The 12848-nt window shown below is 46.0% G+C and overlaps 1 protein-coding gene across 2 annotated transcripts in view; it reads right to left on the reverse strand.

The window, feature by feature from the left end:
• The window catches only part of bckdhb (branched chain keto acid dehydrogenase E1 subunit beta), a 173626-nt gene extending 163974 nt beyond the window's left edge, over window positions 1-9652 (reverse strand). For both annotated transcript variants that reach the window (XM_055636077.1, XM_055636076.1), the window contains exons 1-2: window positions 9433-9652; window positions 2223-2300 (exon numbers count right to left, since the gene is read on the reverse strand). In XM_055636077.1, the coding sequence (XP_055492052.1) occupies window positions 2223-2300; window positions 9433-9592 (238 nt within the window). In that variant the 5' untranslated portion in view covers window positions 9593-9652. The remainder of the gene's footprint in view (window positions 1-2222; window positions 2301-9432) is intronic.
• Between the last annotated feature and the right edge of the window lie 3196 nt (window positions 9653-12848).

Raw genomic sequence — 12848 nt, forward strand, 5'->3', positions numbered from 1 at the left:
CAACTAGAAGTGGCTTCTGCGTTTTCAACCCCTGTGAATGCAAGACTGACAAGGTTGTGCTTAATTGATGTGCGTATGTAATGAATTCATTCCTGTGGGCCTGTAGGTCATAACTAACTTCCACAATCTTTAGTGTCCTATTCATTCCCTCCACTAATCCAGAATTCTACTGGTGGTAGGGGATGTGAGATCACTCTTAAACTACCTATAAGGCAGACTCTTTAAAAATAGATCATTATATGAAAAAAACAATTAAAAAATATTCCCAATTGTTCCAATCTATCTCCCCAAATTTACAATTTCAAATTAACAGATTTTGTTCTGAGATTCTCACCACATATAAAAATAGTCTATACCTTTATTCCCACTACCAAAACCATGACTCCACACTTTGCTACACTGTATTCCATCTGCCACTTCTCTGCCCACCCTCCCAACCTGTCCAAGTCCTTCTGCAGAGTTCCTGCTTTCTCTACACTACCTGCCCCCCACCCACCTATTTACGTATTCCGCAAACTTTGCCACAAAGCCTTTGATCCCCCTCATCCAAATCATTACGTGAGAGTAGCGACCCCAGCACGGACGCTTGCAGAACTCCGCTAGTCACTGGCAGCCAACCTGAAAAATCCCCCTTTAATGCCACTCTTTGTCTTCTGCCATCCAGCCAACCTGCTATCCATGCTAGTATCTGCCCTTTCATCTTCCTCAGCAGCCTAATCTGTGGCACCTTATCAAAGGCTTTCTGAAAATCTAAGTAAACAACATCTACTGACTCTCCTTTGTCTGTCCTGCTTTTTAATTCTTCAAAGAATTCCAGCAAATTTAGACAATAGACAATAGGTGCAGGAGTAGGCCATTCGGCCCTTCGAGCCAGCACCGCCATTCAATGTGATCATGACTGATCATCCCCAATCAGTACCCCGTTCCTGCCTTCTCCCCATATCCCCTGGCTCCACTATCTTTAAGAGCCCTATCTAGCTCTCTCTTGAAAGGATCCTTAGAACCGGCCTCCACCGCCCTCTGAGGCAGAGAAATTTCTCAAGCTAGACCTCCCCTTCACAAAACCATGCTGACTTTGGCCTATTTTATCGTGAACTTCTAATTAATCCGTAACCTCATCCTTTATAATGGACTCTAAAATCTTATCAACCGCCGAAGTCAGTCTATAGTTCCCACTATTCTGCCTTGCTCCCTTTGTGCAGCGAGGTAATATTGGCAATTTTCAAATCATCTGGGAACACTCCTGACTCTAGTGATACATGCAATATCACTATTAATGCCTCCACAATCTCTCAGGGGCCACCTCTTTCAGAACCCTAGGGTCCAGTTCATCTGGACCAGGTGACTTATCCACCTTCAGCCCTTTCAGCTTCCCAAGCACCTTCTCCCTAGTAATAGCCACTCCAGTAGCTTCCATCCCGACTTTCTTGAATTTCATGCACGTTGCTGGTGTCTCCCACGGTGAAGACTGATGCAGAAAAGTTATTCCACTCCTCTGCCATTTCTTTATTTCCCCATTATCACTTCTCCTGCATTATTTTCCAGCGGTCCAACGTCCAGTCTTGCATCTTTCTTATTCTTTATATAGCTGAAGAAACTCTTGCTATCCTCTTTTATATTATTAGCTAGCTTACTTTCGTATTTCATCTTTTCTCCCTGTATTGCCTTTTTAGTTACCTTCTGTAGTTCTTTAAAAGCTTTTCAGTCCTCTGGCTTCCCATTAATCTTTGCAAAGTTATATGCCTTTTAGTTTTATACAGTCCTTGTCAGTCATAGTCGCCTCTTTCTCCCCCTAGAATCTTTCTTCCTCTTTGGATTGAAAAGGTCCTGCATCTTCCAAATTATTCCCAGAAATTCCTGCCATTGTTGTTCCACCATCATCCCTGCTAAGATCCCTTTCCAGTCAACTTTGGCCAGCTGCTCCCTCATGCCTCAGTAGTCACCATTGCTCAGCTGCAATATCGACACATCCAATTTCATCTTTTCCCTCTCAAATTGCAGATTAAAACTAATCATGTTGTGGTCATAACCTCCTAGTGGTTCCTTTATCTTGAGTTCCCTTACCAAATCCCACAGTAACTGCAGATGATGGTATCTTGAGCAATACATCAGATGATCTGCTGAGTTCCTCCAGCATTTTATATTATACCAAAACAATATCCGGACTGTTAACTATCCACCCCTCACTTCTAAATAAAAGGCAATAAAATTAGGGTACATACCTGCAGTTGGATCATTTGCCAAAACATTGTCCAAGCCACTTGTGATAGATTGAAAAAGGTTCATCTTCTGCGTAGGACCTTTTCATGAAGAAAAAAAATATTTGTTACAAAGTTGTCCGATGAAAGCTAAAGTGTCTTTTACTTTGCAGGAATGCATAATGATTTTTAATCACTAAAATGATTCTTATTCTAAAGAATAGTTTATACAGAGGCAGTACACATATTTAATTTACAAACATTTCAAATAAATTATTTCAGGAATTGACTGCTTTCAAAGTGTTCATTTATTTTGCTGATTGATGAATTAATGAGGTAATCAATTAAAAAGCCTTAAATATGATCATTGTGTTCCTTTGCACATTACTTTCATTTATACGATGCAATTTCAGTGAAAAATCTTTCAACCACGCATTTTTAAATTCTGGATTGGTTTCTCATTATGGATAGCAATAAGCGAGTTCGGTATCTCGATAAATGCAAGGAATCATGAGATTTGTCAAAGGTCATTCGGGATTTTTTTTTTTTAAAGCGAATGCAGCGTTGTATAAACTGTGTATAAATTGTTAACTATTCTACCAAGGAATTAATCTAGAATTCTGGCAACTGAACAGTTTATTTTCTTGTTCTGCTGTTCACACACTACTTACACAGTCCCAGTTCTAGTTCAGTTCATTAATCTGCAATTAAGAGATATTCAAAAAGTTAAAGAATTTATTATTTTCATTTAATCCTTAATGAGTTTACTACTGGAATATGAAAACATTACTTGTGTTTGAAACATTTTCTTATCATTATTCATAATTTATGTTTAAAAATACATTTAATCTGAGGCAGGCAGCGACTGTATCAGTATGATGTGGGCTGATGCTTTACCTACAGGCAGTGTGAATGTACCGTTAAGGCAAAGATTCATCTTCGAGGAAAGCTGAGTACATGTTGGCCCTGTGAAGGAGCCGCCAATCCGATATAAGACATTTAACTGCGTAATGCCTGCCCTTAAGTATTGGATAGATTGAGTGGAGGGTCTGTGCTGTTCCAGGTTTGCAGTGGTTGCGGTGCGTTTCCCCCAGCCATCTCACCCATTGCACATTGACCAGCACAGTTCACCAGCCCTTGTTAACAGGGGCTTTGTGCAGTTCTCATTTGCCACCTCAGAACCCACAAAACCAAAGTGGAAACGAGTCATCCTCGATTCTAAAAGACTGCCTAAAAAGGGTTTTGAGTTTTAAGAATTTAAAAAAGGATTGGAAGCCAACTAGAAAATATTGATACTACCTTCACCACATCCTCCAATTAAAGGTAAATATACGTGGAGTTCACCAGAGGTCAGTGCTCAGGTCACTCCTTTTCGCACTATATATTAATAACTAGACTAAGTGGGACCCGTTGGGTCCCATGTTCACACGGGAGGGCTGGTCCCCTGACGCAATATTCCAACTCTCCACCAATTCCAATATTGGTGGCCAGTGGGGGGGCTTTCTGGAGCGCTGGTATGGGTTCTTGGGGTGGCAGCTTAGTCCCTCAAACCTGATCTGCTCTCAACTCACTCACGGCTGGTGGGCTGGCAGTTGACTCATGACTATTCCTTGAAATTCTATTTCAAGCATGGTGCAAGGCCACCAAATTCAAGTGCAGTTTCTTACCACTGATACCAAATTCAAGTGCAGTTTCTTACCACTTCAAGCAGGGTACAAGGCCACCAAATTCAAGTGCAGTTTCATATCACTTTCAGCAGGGTGCAAGGCCACCAAATTCAGTGCAGTTTTATATCACTTCAAGCAGGATGCAAGGCCACCAAATTCAAGTGCAGTTTCATTCCACTTCAAGCAGAGTGCAAGGCCACCAAATTCAAATGCAGCTTCATACCATTTCATGCAGGGTGAAACCACAAAAAAAACACATAAAACACCAAACTCATAGTTCAGTAGACATTCAGTGTGTTCAGTTGATTCACAGCTCAGACAGTCGTAACCTCTCCCTCCTCCATAATGCAGAGACTGAGCCACACCCACAGTTCCGGGTTTTATAACCCCTCCCCCTCCCACCGAAAAAAGGTGTGACCTTCATGGCGTGATTGACAGGAGAGAGATTCTCAACATTTTTCAAACACTAATAACACATTTATTTTTCATTGATGGGAAGAATTCTGAGCAGAGGGGGACGGAATAAGATGGCCAAAAATCACAGCCATAAATAGTAGCTTTTTATCTAAAATCAATATACAATGCAAACAGGAAGTAAGTGCATTTGCAGTAGTGCCTTTTAACTTCAAGCCAAAGCACCCAAGCCGCCATTTGCAGTGTAGTGCCTTTCAACTTCAAGCCAAAGCACCCAAGCCATCATTTGCAGTAAGTAGTGCCTTTCAACTTCAAGCCAAAGCACCCAAGCCACCATTTGCAGTAAGTAGTGCCTTTTAATTTCAAGCCAAAGCACCCAAGCCACCATTTACAGTAAGTAGCGCCTTTTAACTTCAAGCCAAAGCACCCAAGCCACCATTTGCAGTGTCAAGTCAAGTCAAGTCAAGTTTATTTGTCACATACACATACGAGATGTGCAGTGAAATGAAAGTGGCAATGCTCGCGGACTTTTGTGCAAAAGACAAACAGCAAAACAACCAAACAAATTATAACCACAATCATAACACACATATTCTTTTACATAATAAATAATGGAAGGAAAAACATTCTGTAGAGTTAGTCCCTGGTGAGATAGGCGTTTACAGTCCGAATTGCCTCTGGGAAGAAACTCCTGCTCAACCTCTCCGTTCTCACCGCATGGCAACGGAGGCGTTTGCCTGACCGTAGCAGCTGGAACAGTCCATTGCAGGGGTGGAAGGGTTCTCCCATGATTTTATTTGCTCTGGAGTTGCACCTCCTGTTGTATAGTTCCTGCAGGGGGGCGAGTGAAGTTCCCATAGTGCGTTCGGCCGAACGCACTACTCTCTGCAGAGCCTTCTTGTCCTTGGCAGAGCAATTCCCAAACCAGATGGTAATGTTCCTGGACAAGATGCTTTCCACCGCCGCTGCGTAGAAGCACTGGAGGATCCTCGGAGACACTCTGAATTTCCTCAATTGCCTGAGGTGGTAAAGGCGCTGCCTTGCCTTACTCACGAGTGCTGAGGCGTGTGATGCCCATGTCATATCCTCGGAGATGTGGACTCCCAGATATTTAAAACAGTTCACCCTATCCACAGGATCCCCATTTATCCTCAATGCAGTGTACGTCCTCGGATGATGTGCCCTCCTAAAGTCCATGATCAGCTCCTTCGTTTTTTTGATGTTCAAGAGGAGGCTGTTATCCTGGCACCAGAGTGCTAGATCAGCCACCTCCTCCCGGTAGTAGTGCCTTTCAACTTCAAGCCAAAGCACCCAAGCCACCATTTGCAGTAAGTAGTACCTTTCAACTTCAAGCCAAAGCACCCAAGCCACCATTTGCAGTGAGTAGTGCCTTTCAACTTGAAGCCAAAGCACCCAAGCCACCATTTGCAGTAAGTAGTGCCTTTTAACTTCGCCAAAGCACCCAAACAACCATTTGCAGGCAGTGCCTTTTTACTTCAAACAAACCATATTTTCATTTTCAACCCACATTAAGGGGACTCACAGTTGAGTAGACATATGTTCAGTGTTATTCAGGCTCAGAGAGACGTGGCTTCCTGGTTTTTAGTCCCTCCCCCTCCTTCCAGCAAGGGCAGTAGAGAGAATGGTGATTTTTTTTAAAACATTAATATCTCTCTGATTTGTCATCGATGGGAAAAATCCTCCGTTCCAGGAAGGCAAGGGGGGGGGGGGCTCTGAGCGAGGAGGCCAAAAATGACGGCCGTAGGTGGTGGCGTTCTCTCAGAAATCGCAGCAGTGGGCCAAAAGAGGTCAAGATCAGACTTTTAGTAATATAGATTTGAACGGGTATATAGGTCCAATTTCCAAATATGCATGTGACATAAAACCTGGAGGCATAGCAAACTATAATAAACTTCAATGAAATATAGACACGCTAGTAGAAATTTAATGCTGAGAAACAGGAAAATAGGGGATCAGTTTTAAGAGCCAAGGAAGGGCACTTACCATGTCTGAGCTCTGGGATCATGGATTAATGACCAGACTTTTATTACAAACTATACTGTCAAGATAAGTCAAACTTGAGTCGATTTAGAGCTCTTACTATACCACTTATGCTATGTTCAACGTCTGACCTTGCCATTAAGTCAATGGTGAGTCAGGCTCATTCTATGCCAAGAGTCTCAAAGTCACTCTTTGGTTCATGCATTATTGGTTAGGATTGGTGATCTACCAAAATCAACGGGCTCAAGGTTAAACACCAAAACTGTAGGTTATAAATCATGCACAGGTTTTTTCGATGCTATGGGGTGTTCAGACTCGGGCAGGGGGTCATATCGTACAGTCACAGAGACATAAAGCACGGAAATAGGCCTTTCAGCCCAACTCGTCCAGGCCAACAAGATGTGTTCATGTTCACTCAGATACACCATCTCCAAGACAATACAGTCTATTTTACAATGGTGCACTTAGACTTAATGGGATATGGGATCCGTTTTTTAAATTATAACCCAGGGTTATAATTAAGGGCCAGGCTCTTAGGATGGTACATTGACTCAGAGAGTAAATGGCAGAGATCTTAGCATGGAGTTTGGGTTCTGGGTCAAATTTGGAGGTTATTGGTTCATAGTCCATCTCTTGCAATGTGGTGCGGCTCATGGTCAAACAGCTCAAGATCACAAAGAGCAAACCTTTATCATCATCAATGGGCAGAGCCAAGTTGGAGGAGATCATGGTTCGAACTCAGACCAAGGGAAGGTGTCAGGCTCGGGGAGGTTCATGACTTCAGGCTGGGGGGGGTGGTCCAGGCTTGGGATAATCGTGGAGATCAGACTTGGAGACTGACCATGAAGTTCAGGCTTGGGAGTTGATCATGGAGGTCAGACATAGAGGCTGACCATGGAGATCAGGCTTGTTGTCTGACCATGGAGGTTAGGCTAGGGATCATCATGGAAACCAAGCTCAGGGTGACCTTGGTTAGAACTGGCATGATCATGGAAATCAGGCTTGGAATGACCATGGTCAGACCTGTGATGACCATGGAGATCAGGCTCAGGATGATCATGGAGGTAATGCTTAGGATGACCTTGCAGGTCAGGCTTGGGGACTGACCATGGACGTCAGACTTGGGTTGACCATGGTCAAACCTGGTAAGATCAAGGAGGTCTGGCTTGGGATCAGGGCCGGCCTTAACCCAATTGGACCAATTGCTCCCAATTGTGCCCTGCGCCTAAGGGGGGCCCCCCAAGCTAGAGTAATCTACTCTCGGGTGGAGGGGGGAGAGAGGGGTGGAGAGAGAGGAAAGGGGTGGAGGGGGAAGAAAGGGGTGGACGGGGGAAGGGGGTTTAATGCCTGGGACTGGGGGGCGCCAGGGGAGGTGGGTTTTTCCCTTATCCCGGGTTAATTAGCATTACTTTCCCCTCCATTTCACAGCACACACACAGTGGTATTGTCAACTATGTACTCTTTCGGGGATAGGTGATCTACACCGGCATTCGCTCCCACCGTGGCCCTTCCCTCCCTTGCAATCTTCCCTTAAAATTCCCCCTTCCTTCCTTTCTTGGTCCTTCCTCTCTCTCTTTTGCCCTTTTTCCTTCCCTCATTTCCCTTCTTTCCATTCTCTCTCCCTCCCTTCTTTCTCTACTTTCCTCCCTCCTTTATCTTTCTACGATTCTACTCTCTCCTTCCCTCCCACACACGCTCACCAAAATTAACACACAGGGCCCCACACACACAACTAAGGCACACACTGCTATACTAGACCAGGATGGGTCAGCCCTGTGGGTAGGATGGGGCTGAAGCTCATTTAATAACCCTGGAGGTTTTTTTTCGGGGCTGGTTATTGGTTCCCAGAATCCAGTTAATTACCATGGTTTTTTCGGGATGACAGTCAAAGGTCAGGGTGGTGTGTAACTATGGACTTTTCATAGGTGATCTACACATTTTGTTTGTTACTTGTGGGCTTACATGTATGCAATCTTATATAGGGAAATATGTACCTTGGATTTGTTTGGTCCATTAACTTGCATGCCCTTTTTAAGCGCACATTTTGATTACTTTCCATTCTACCATAGAGATATAACGTCTATAATGGACTTTATTTATATTTCTACGATTCTACAGACCTTGGTTGGGAACCTGGGGCTCACCAAAATTGTTCCCAATTGGGCCCCACACCTCCTAAGGCTGGCCCTGCTTGGGATGACCATGGTGGTCAGGCTGTGGGTGATTATGGGTCAGGCTCATGTAACCGTGGAGGCCAGCTTGGGGGCTAACCATGGTGATCAGGCTCAAGGTTACCATGGTCAGGCTCGGGATGACAGCAAAGGTCAGGCTGGGTGTGACCATGGAGATCGGGACTGACGGTGAATGTTAAGCTTGGGATCATCATGGAAGCCAGGGTAGGGAGGACCATAGTCAGACCTGGAATGATCGTGGAGGTCATGCTTAGGGTGGCCATGGAGGTCAGGCTCAGGATGACCATGGACAGACCTGGGATTATTGTGGTGGTCAGGCTTGGGATGATATGGAGGTCAGAGGTGGGATGATCTTGGAGGCCAGAGTTGGGATGACCATGGAAGTCAGACCTGGGATGATCATGGAGATGAGACCTGGGGTGACTATGTAGATCAAGCTCAGGGTGACCGTGGATGTCAGGCTGGGAGTGACCATGGAGATCAGGCTGGGGATGATTGTGGAGGTCAAGCTGGGGATGATTGTGAAGATCAAGCTCAGGGTGACCTTGGAGGTGAGATGACAGTGGAGAACAGGCTGGGGATGACCGTGGGGGTCAAGCTCAGGATGATCGTGGGAAACAGGCTGGGGGTGACCGTCGGGAACAGGCTGGGGATGACCGTGGGGATCAGATGGAGGTCAGGCTGAAGATGACCGTGGGGTCAGATGTGGGTGACCGTGGGGTCAGGCTGGGGGTGACCGTGGTGTCAGGCTGGGGTGACCGGGTGTCACATGGGGGTGACCGTGGGGGTGACAGTGGGGGTCAAGCTGGGGATGACCGTGGGGGTCAGAGGGGGTGACCGTGGGGGTGACAGTGGGGGTCAGGCTGGGGGTGACCGTGGGGGTGACGGTGGGGGATCAGCCTGTCACCAAGGTGCTGGGACTGTGGGTCGGTGCGGGAGACATGGCGCTCATTCTCTCACCATACTGCGTGGGGTCTTTGTCCGGCACGAAGGTGAAGTGCGCTACCGAGCGCCGCGACGCCGACGCCGACGCCGCTGCCGCTGTCAGTGCCGCCCTCGCCAGCCTGGAGCCGCTGCTCCCGACGGCCCCTCGCAGCCACAGTCCGCCCACGGCCGCCATCTTCCACCGTCACCGTCACCGGCCCCCTGACGTCATCCACACTCACCTCCTGACGTCATCCACACGCGCCCAATCCCCACACGGGCGAGGGCGCACGCCGCAACGCACTCTGGGAGTTGTAGTTCTCCCTTTCCCCATCGCTTTGATGGGAACCTTCCAATTGTGGATCACACACTATAAGCGAGTTCCATATTACAACGGCGCATGCCCAGGTCATGGGTTATTCGGGATAAACATTCTCGCCAGCTGAGCTACTGTGTATGTATGGAACCGGGTATTCATTTTTATGAGATTTATAAATAAATGTATCCATCAAAACTGCAGGCTGCACAAATCCACAATTCTATCTATTTAAATTATTGACTCAATACAGCACCAGCCTTGAAAAGGCAAGAATGCCTGGAACGAACCTGTCAATTATTAAATCCCTGGCATTAGCCTGAGTCACAGCCATTCAAATTCCATATTGATTGACACGAACAACAAATTTGAGAGAGTCCTTATATTCCTATCTAAACAACCTTCCTGGATTGATGGAAACAAGGAGAATGTGCTGTGTGGGGTAGTAGGTTGGAAAGTTCAGATTGGATTCTAACAGGCTGGTTAAACTTTCGAGGTGGGTTGGTTTAAATAAAGATGCTAACGCTTTAACCTCTGGGGTTGGTTCCAGTCTGTAAGGGCACACTGTTGGGAGCTCGGTCCGGGTGACTGGGCGGTGATAATTATGAGAATTTGCAGCAATTTCAACCGCAGCCAAACTAGAGGCTTCACTCAGGAGTGGGTCGCCGCTCCCCAGCTGACGGGACCTGTTCTTGCTCTCTTTGAAGGAGGCACCGCCCGCCCCAGCGAGTGGGCAAATACGGGGCCAACCCGTAATATGAGTGGGAGCATTTTCTCAGTCAGACTTTGTCAACAGTTGGGGTGGGGGATCTGGGCGAGAGAGAGCTGGCAATGCCGCACAGACAGAACAGTTTAAGAACGACCCATTAAAATACGCCCTTCGGCCAATCGGCAACCTGGGCTGATGTGACCTGATCTGACAGCCCTTTCGCTAGCTGGTTCTTTGACCAATCCTAACGCAGAACATTCACAAAATCTTTGGGTTTCGAGTAACACCTGCACAAAGAACTTCTGCTAACAAGGGCTGTTGAACTGTGCTGGTCAACGTGTACTGGGCTAGATGGCTGGGGGAAACGCACCACAGCCACTGCAAACATAGGACAGCACAGACCCTTCACTCAATCTATTCAATACTAAAGGGCAGGCATTTTGCAGTTAAATGTCTTATACCCTGTACTCGGAATTTGAAGCACTCAACTGGAGATGGCCTCTATCGTACACGTGCCGGTCGTGCTTGCAGGCCGGTCGTGAAGTATCCGGACTATGTTTGACTTTCCACCTGTCTGTCATCAGTTGTGATATTTGCTTAGTTATGGGTATATACCGTTATTGATTCTTTAAGGAGGAGGGATTGGCTCGTTCACAGGCAGCAGATGTTGTCTGTTGCTCGATAGGAGCCGCCAAATAGCATGTGAACAGCAGAACAAGAAAGGAAGCTGTTGAGTTGACAGAATTCTAGATTAATTCCTTGGTAGAATAACAGTTCTAGTTAACAATTTATACACAGTTTATACAGCTCTGCGTTCGCTTTTTATAAAAATGACCTTTGACAAATCCCATGATTCCTTGCGTTTATCGAGATACAGAACTCGCTTATTAGATATAATCAATATAATGTGGGTGCAGGCCTGTTTCCACACTGTATCTCTAACACTAATAACTGTCTTTCTCAGTGAGCATGATAGGGGGCATGGCTTAGCCACGTATCACTTTAAACTGCAGGCGATGGTGCATGGCATGAACATATGAATTAGGAGCAAGAATAGGCTGTTCAATCCTGCTCCGTCATTTAATATAGAAGATTTAGTCATTTGAAGGAAAATATGAAGTGATCAATAAGATGGTCAGGTGGTGTAGGAAAGAACTGCAGACGTTGGTTTAAATCGATGGTAGACACTAAATGCTGGACTAACTCAGCGGGACAGGCAGCATCTCTGGAGAGAAGGAATGGGTGACGTTTCGGGTTGAGACCCTTCTTCAGACTGATGGTCAAGTAAGTCTATAGACACAAAAAATTGCAGATTATGTAATCTGGAGCAACAAACTGTTGTTTGACCCACTGAGTTAAGTGCTCTTTGGGTGTCAGTGGGTGAGAAGTGATTGGTCATCAGCAAGCTAGCTGAGCGACACGGTGATGCATGGGGCCTGGTGGCGCAGCGGTAGAGTTGCAGCCTTATAGCGCCAGCGACCGGGGTTCAAACCTGACTACGGGTGCTGTCAGTATGGAGTTTGTACATTCGTCCCTAGTGTGTAGGATGGTGCTAGCATACGGGGATCGTTGGTCGGTGCAGACTTGGTGGGCCGAAGGGCCTGTTTCCGCACTGCATATCTAAACTAAAGTAAACAATCAGATGATCGGAAGGTGTTGGGGGGATGGTTGATAATAGCATGCGAGGATCATGAATTTCGGGGTCTGGCTGGTACCTTTATTGGGAGTGGAGGTTGTAGGAACCCAAACAAGAGCTGCAAAGAATTTAAGGTGGGAATTGTACCCATGTTAGATTCCTGTCACTGGTTATTAGTCTGATAAATCACTTTAACGCACAGAAGCATGACTCGGGAGCTGTGAAGACCCACTTCATGTGGGCACTCCACTTGATCATGGGGGCCAGTCTAATCGATGGGAAAATGCTGAAAGTTCTGATGTGAGTTGCACGTTGATGGACAGCGCTGTCCTTCGACTTTCTGATCCATACTTGAAGTCTCCAATTTGCAATTACAATTTATCTATAAGAATTGGATTATATAGTGCACAAAAAAGTAGTAGTCATAGAACCTACAGTGTGGACACAGGCCCTTCAGCCCAATTACCCCACGCTAACCAACATGTCCCAGCTACACTAGTCCCACCTACTTATATATGGCCCCTATCCCTCTAAACCTGTCCTATCTATGTATCTGTCTTAATGTTTCTTAAAATTGCAACAGTAGTTGCCTCAACTATCTCCACTGGCAACTCATTTCACACACCCACCGTCCTTTGTGTGGAAAAAGGTAACCCTCAGTAGGGTTACCAACTTTCTCACTCCCAAATAAGGGGCAAAAGGTCAAAATAAGGGACAAATTCCCGATGGCAATTCATTGACCAACTCGGCCGTGGCTGGGTGAATGATGAGGTGGCCCGGGTGCTGGACTG

Source organism: Leucoraja erinacea, chromosome 5, assembly GCF_028641065.1.
Source record: "Leucoraja erinacea ecotype New England chromosome 5, Leri_hhj_1, whole genome shotgun sequence".
Classification (NCBI taxonomy): domain Eukaryota; kingdom Metazoa; phylum Chordata; class Chondrichthyes; order Rajiformes; family Rajidae; genus Leucoraja; species Leucoraja erinaceus.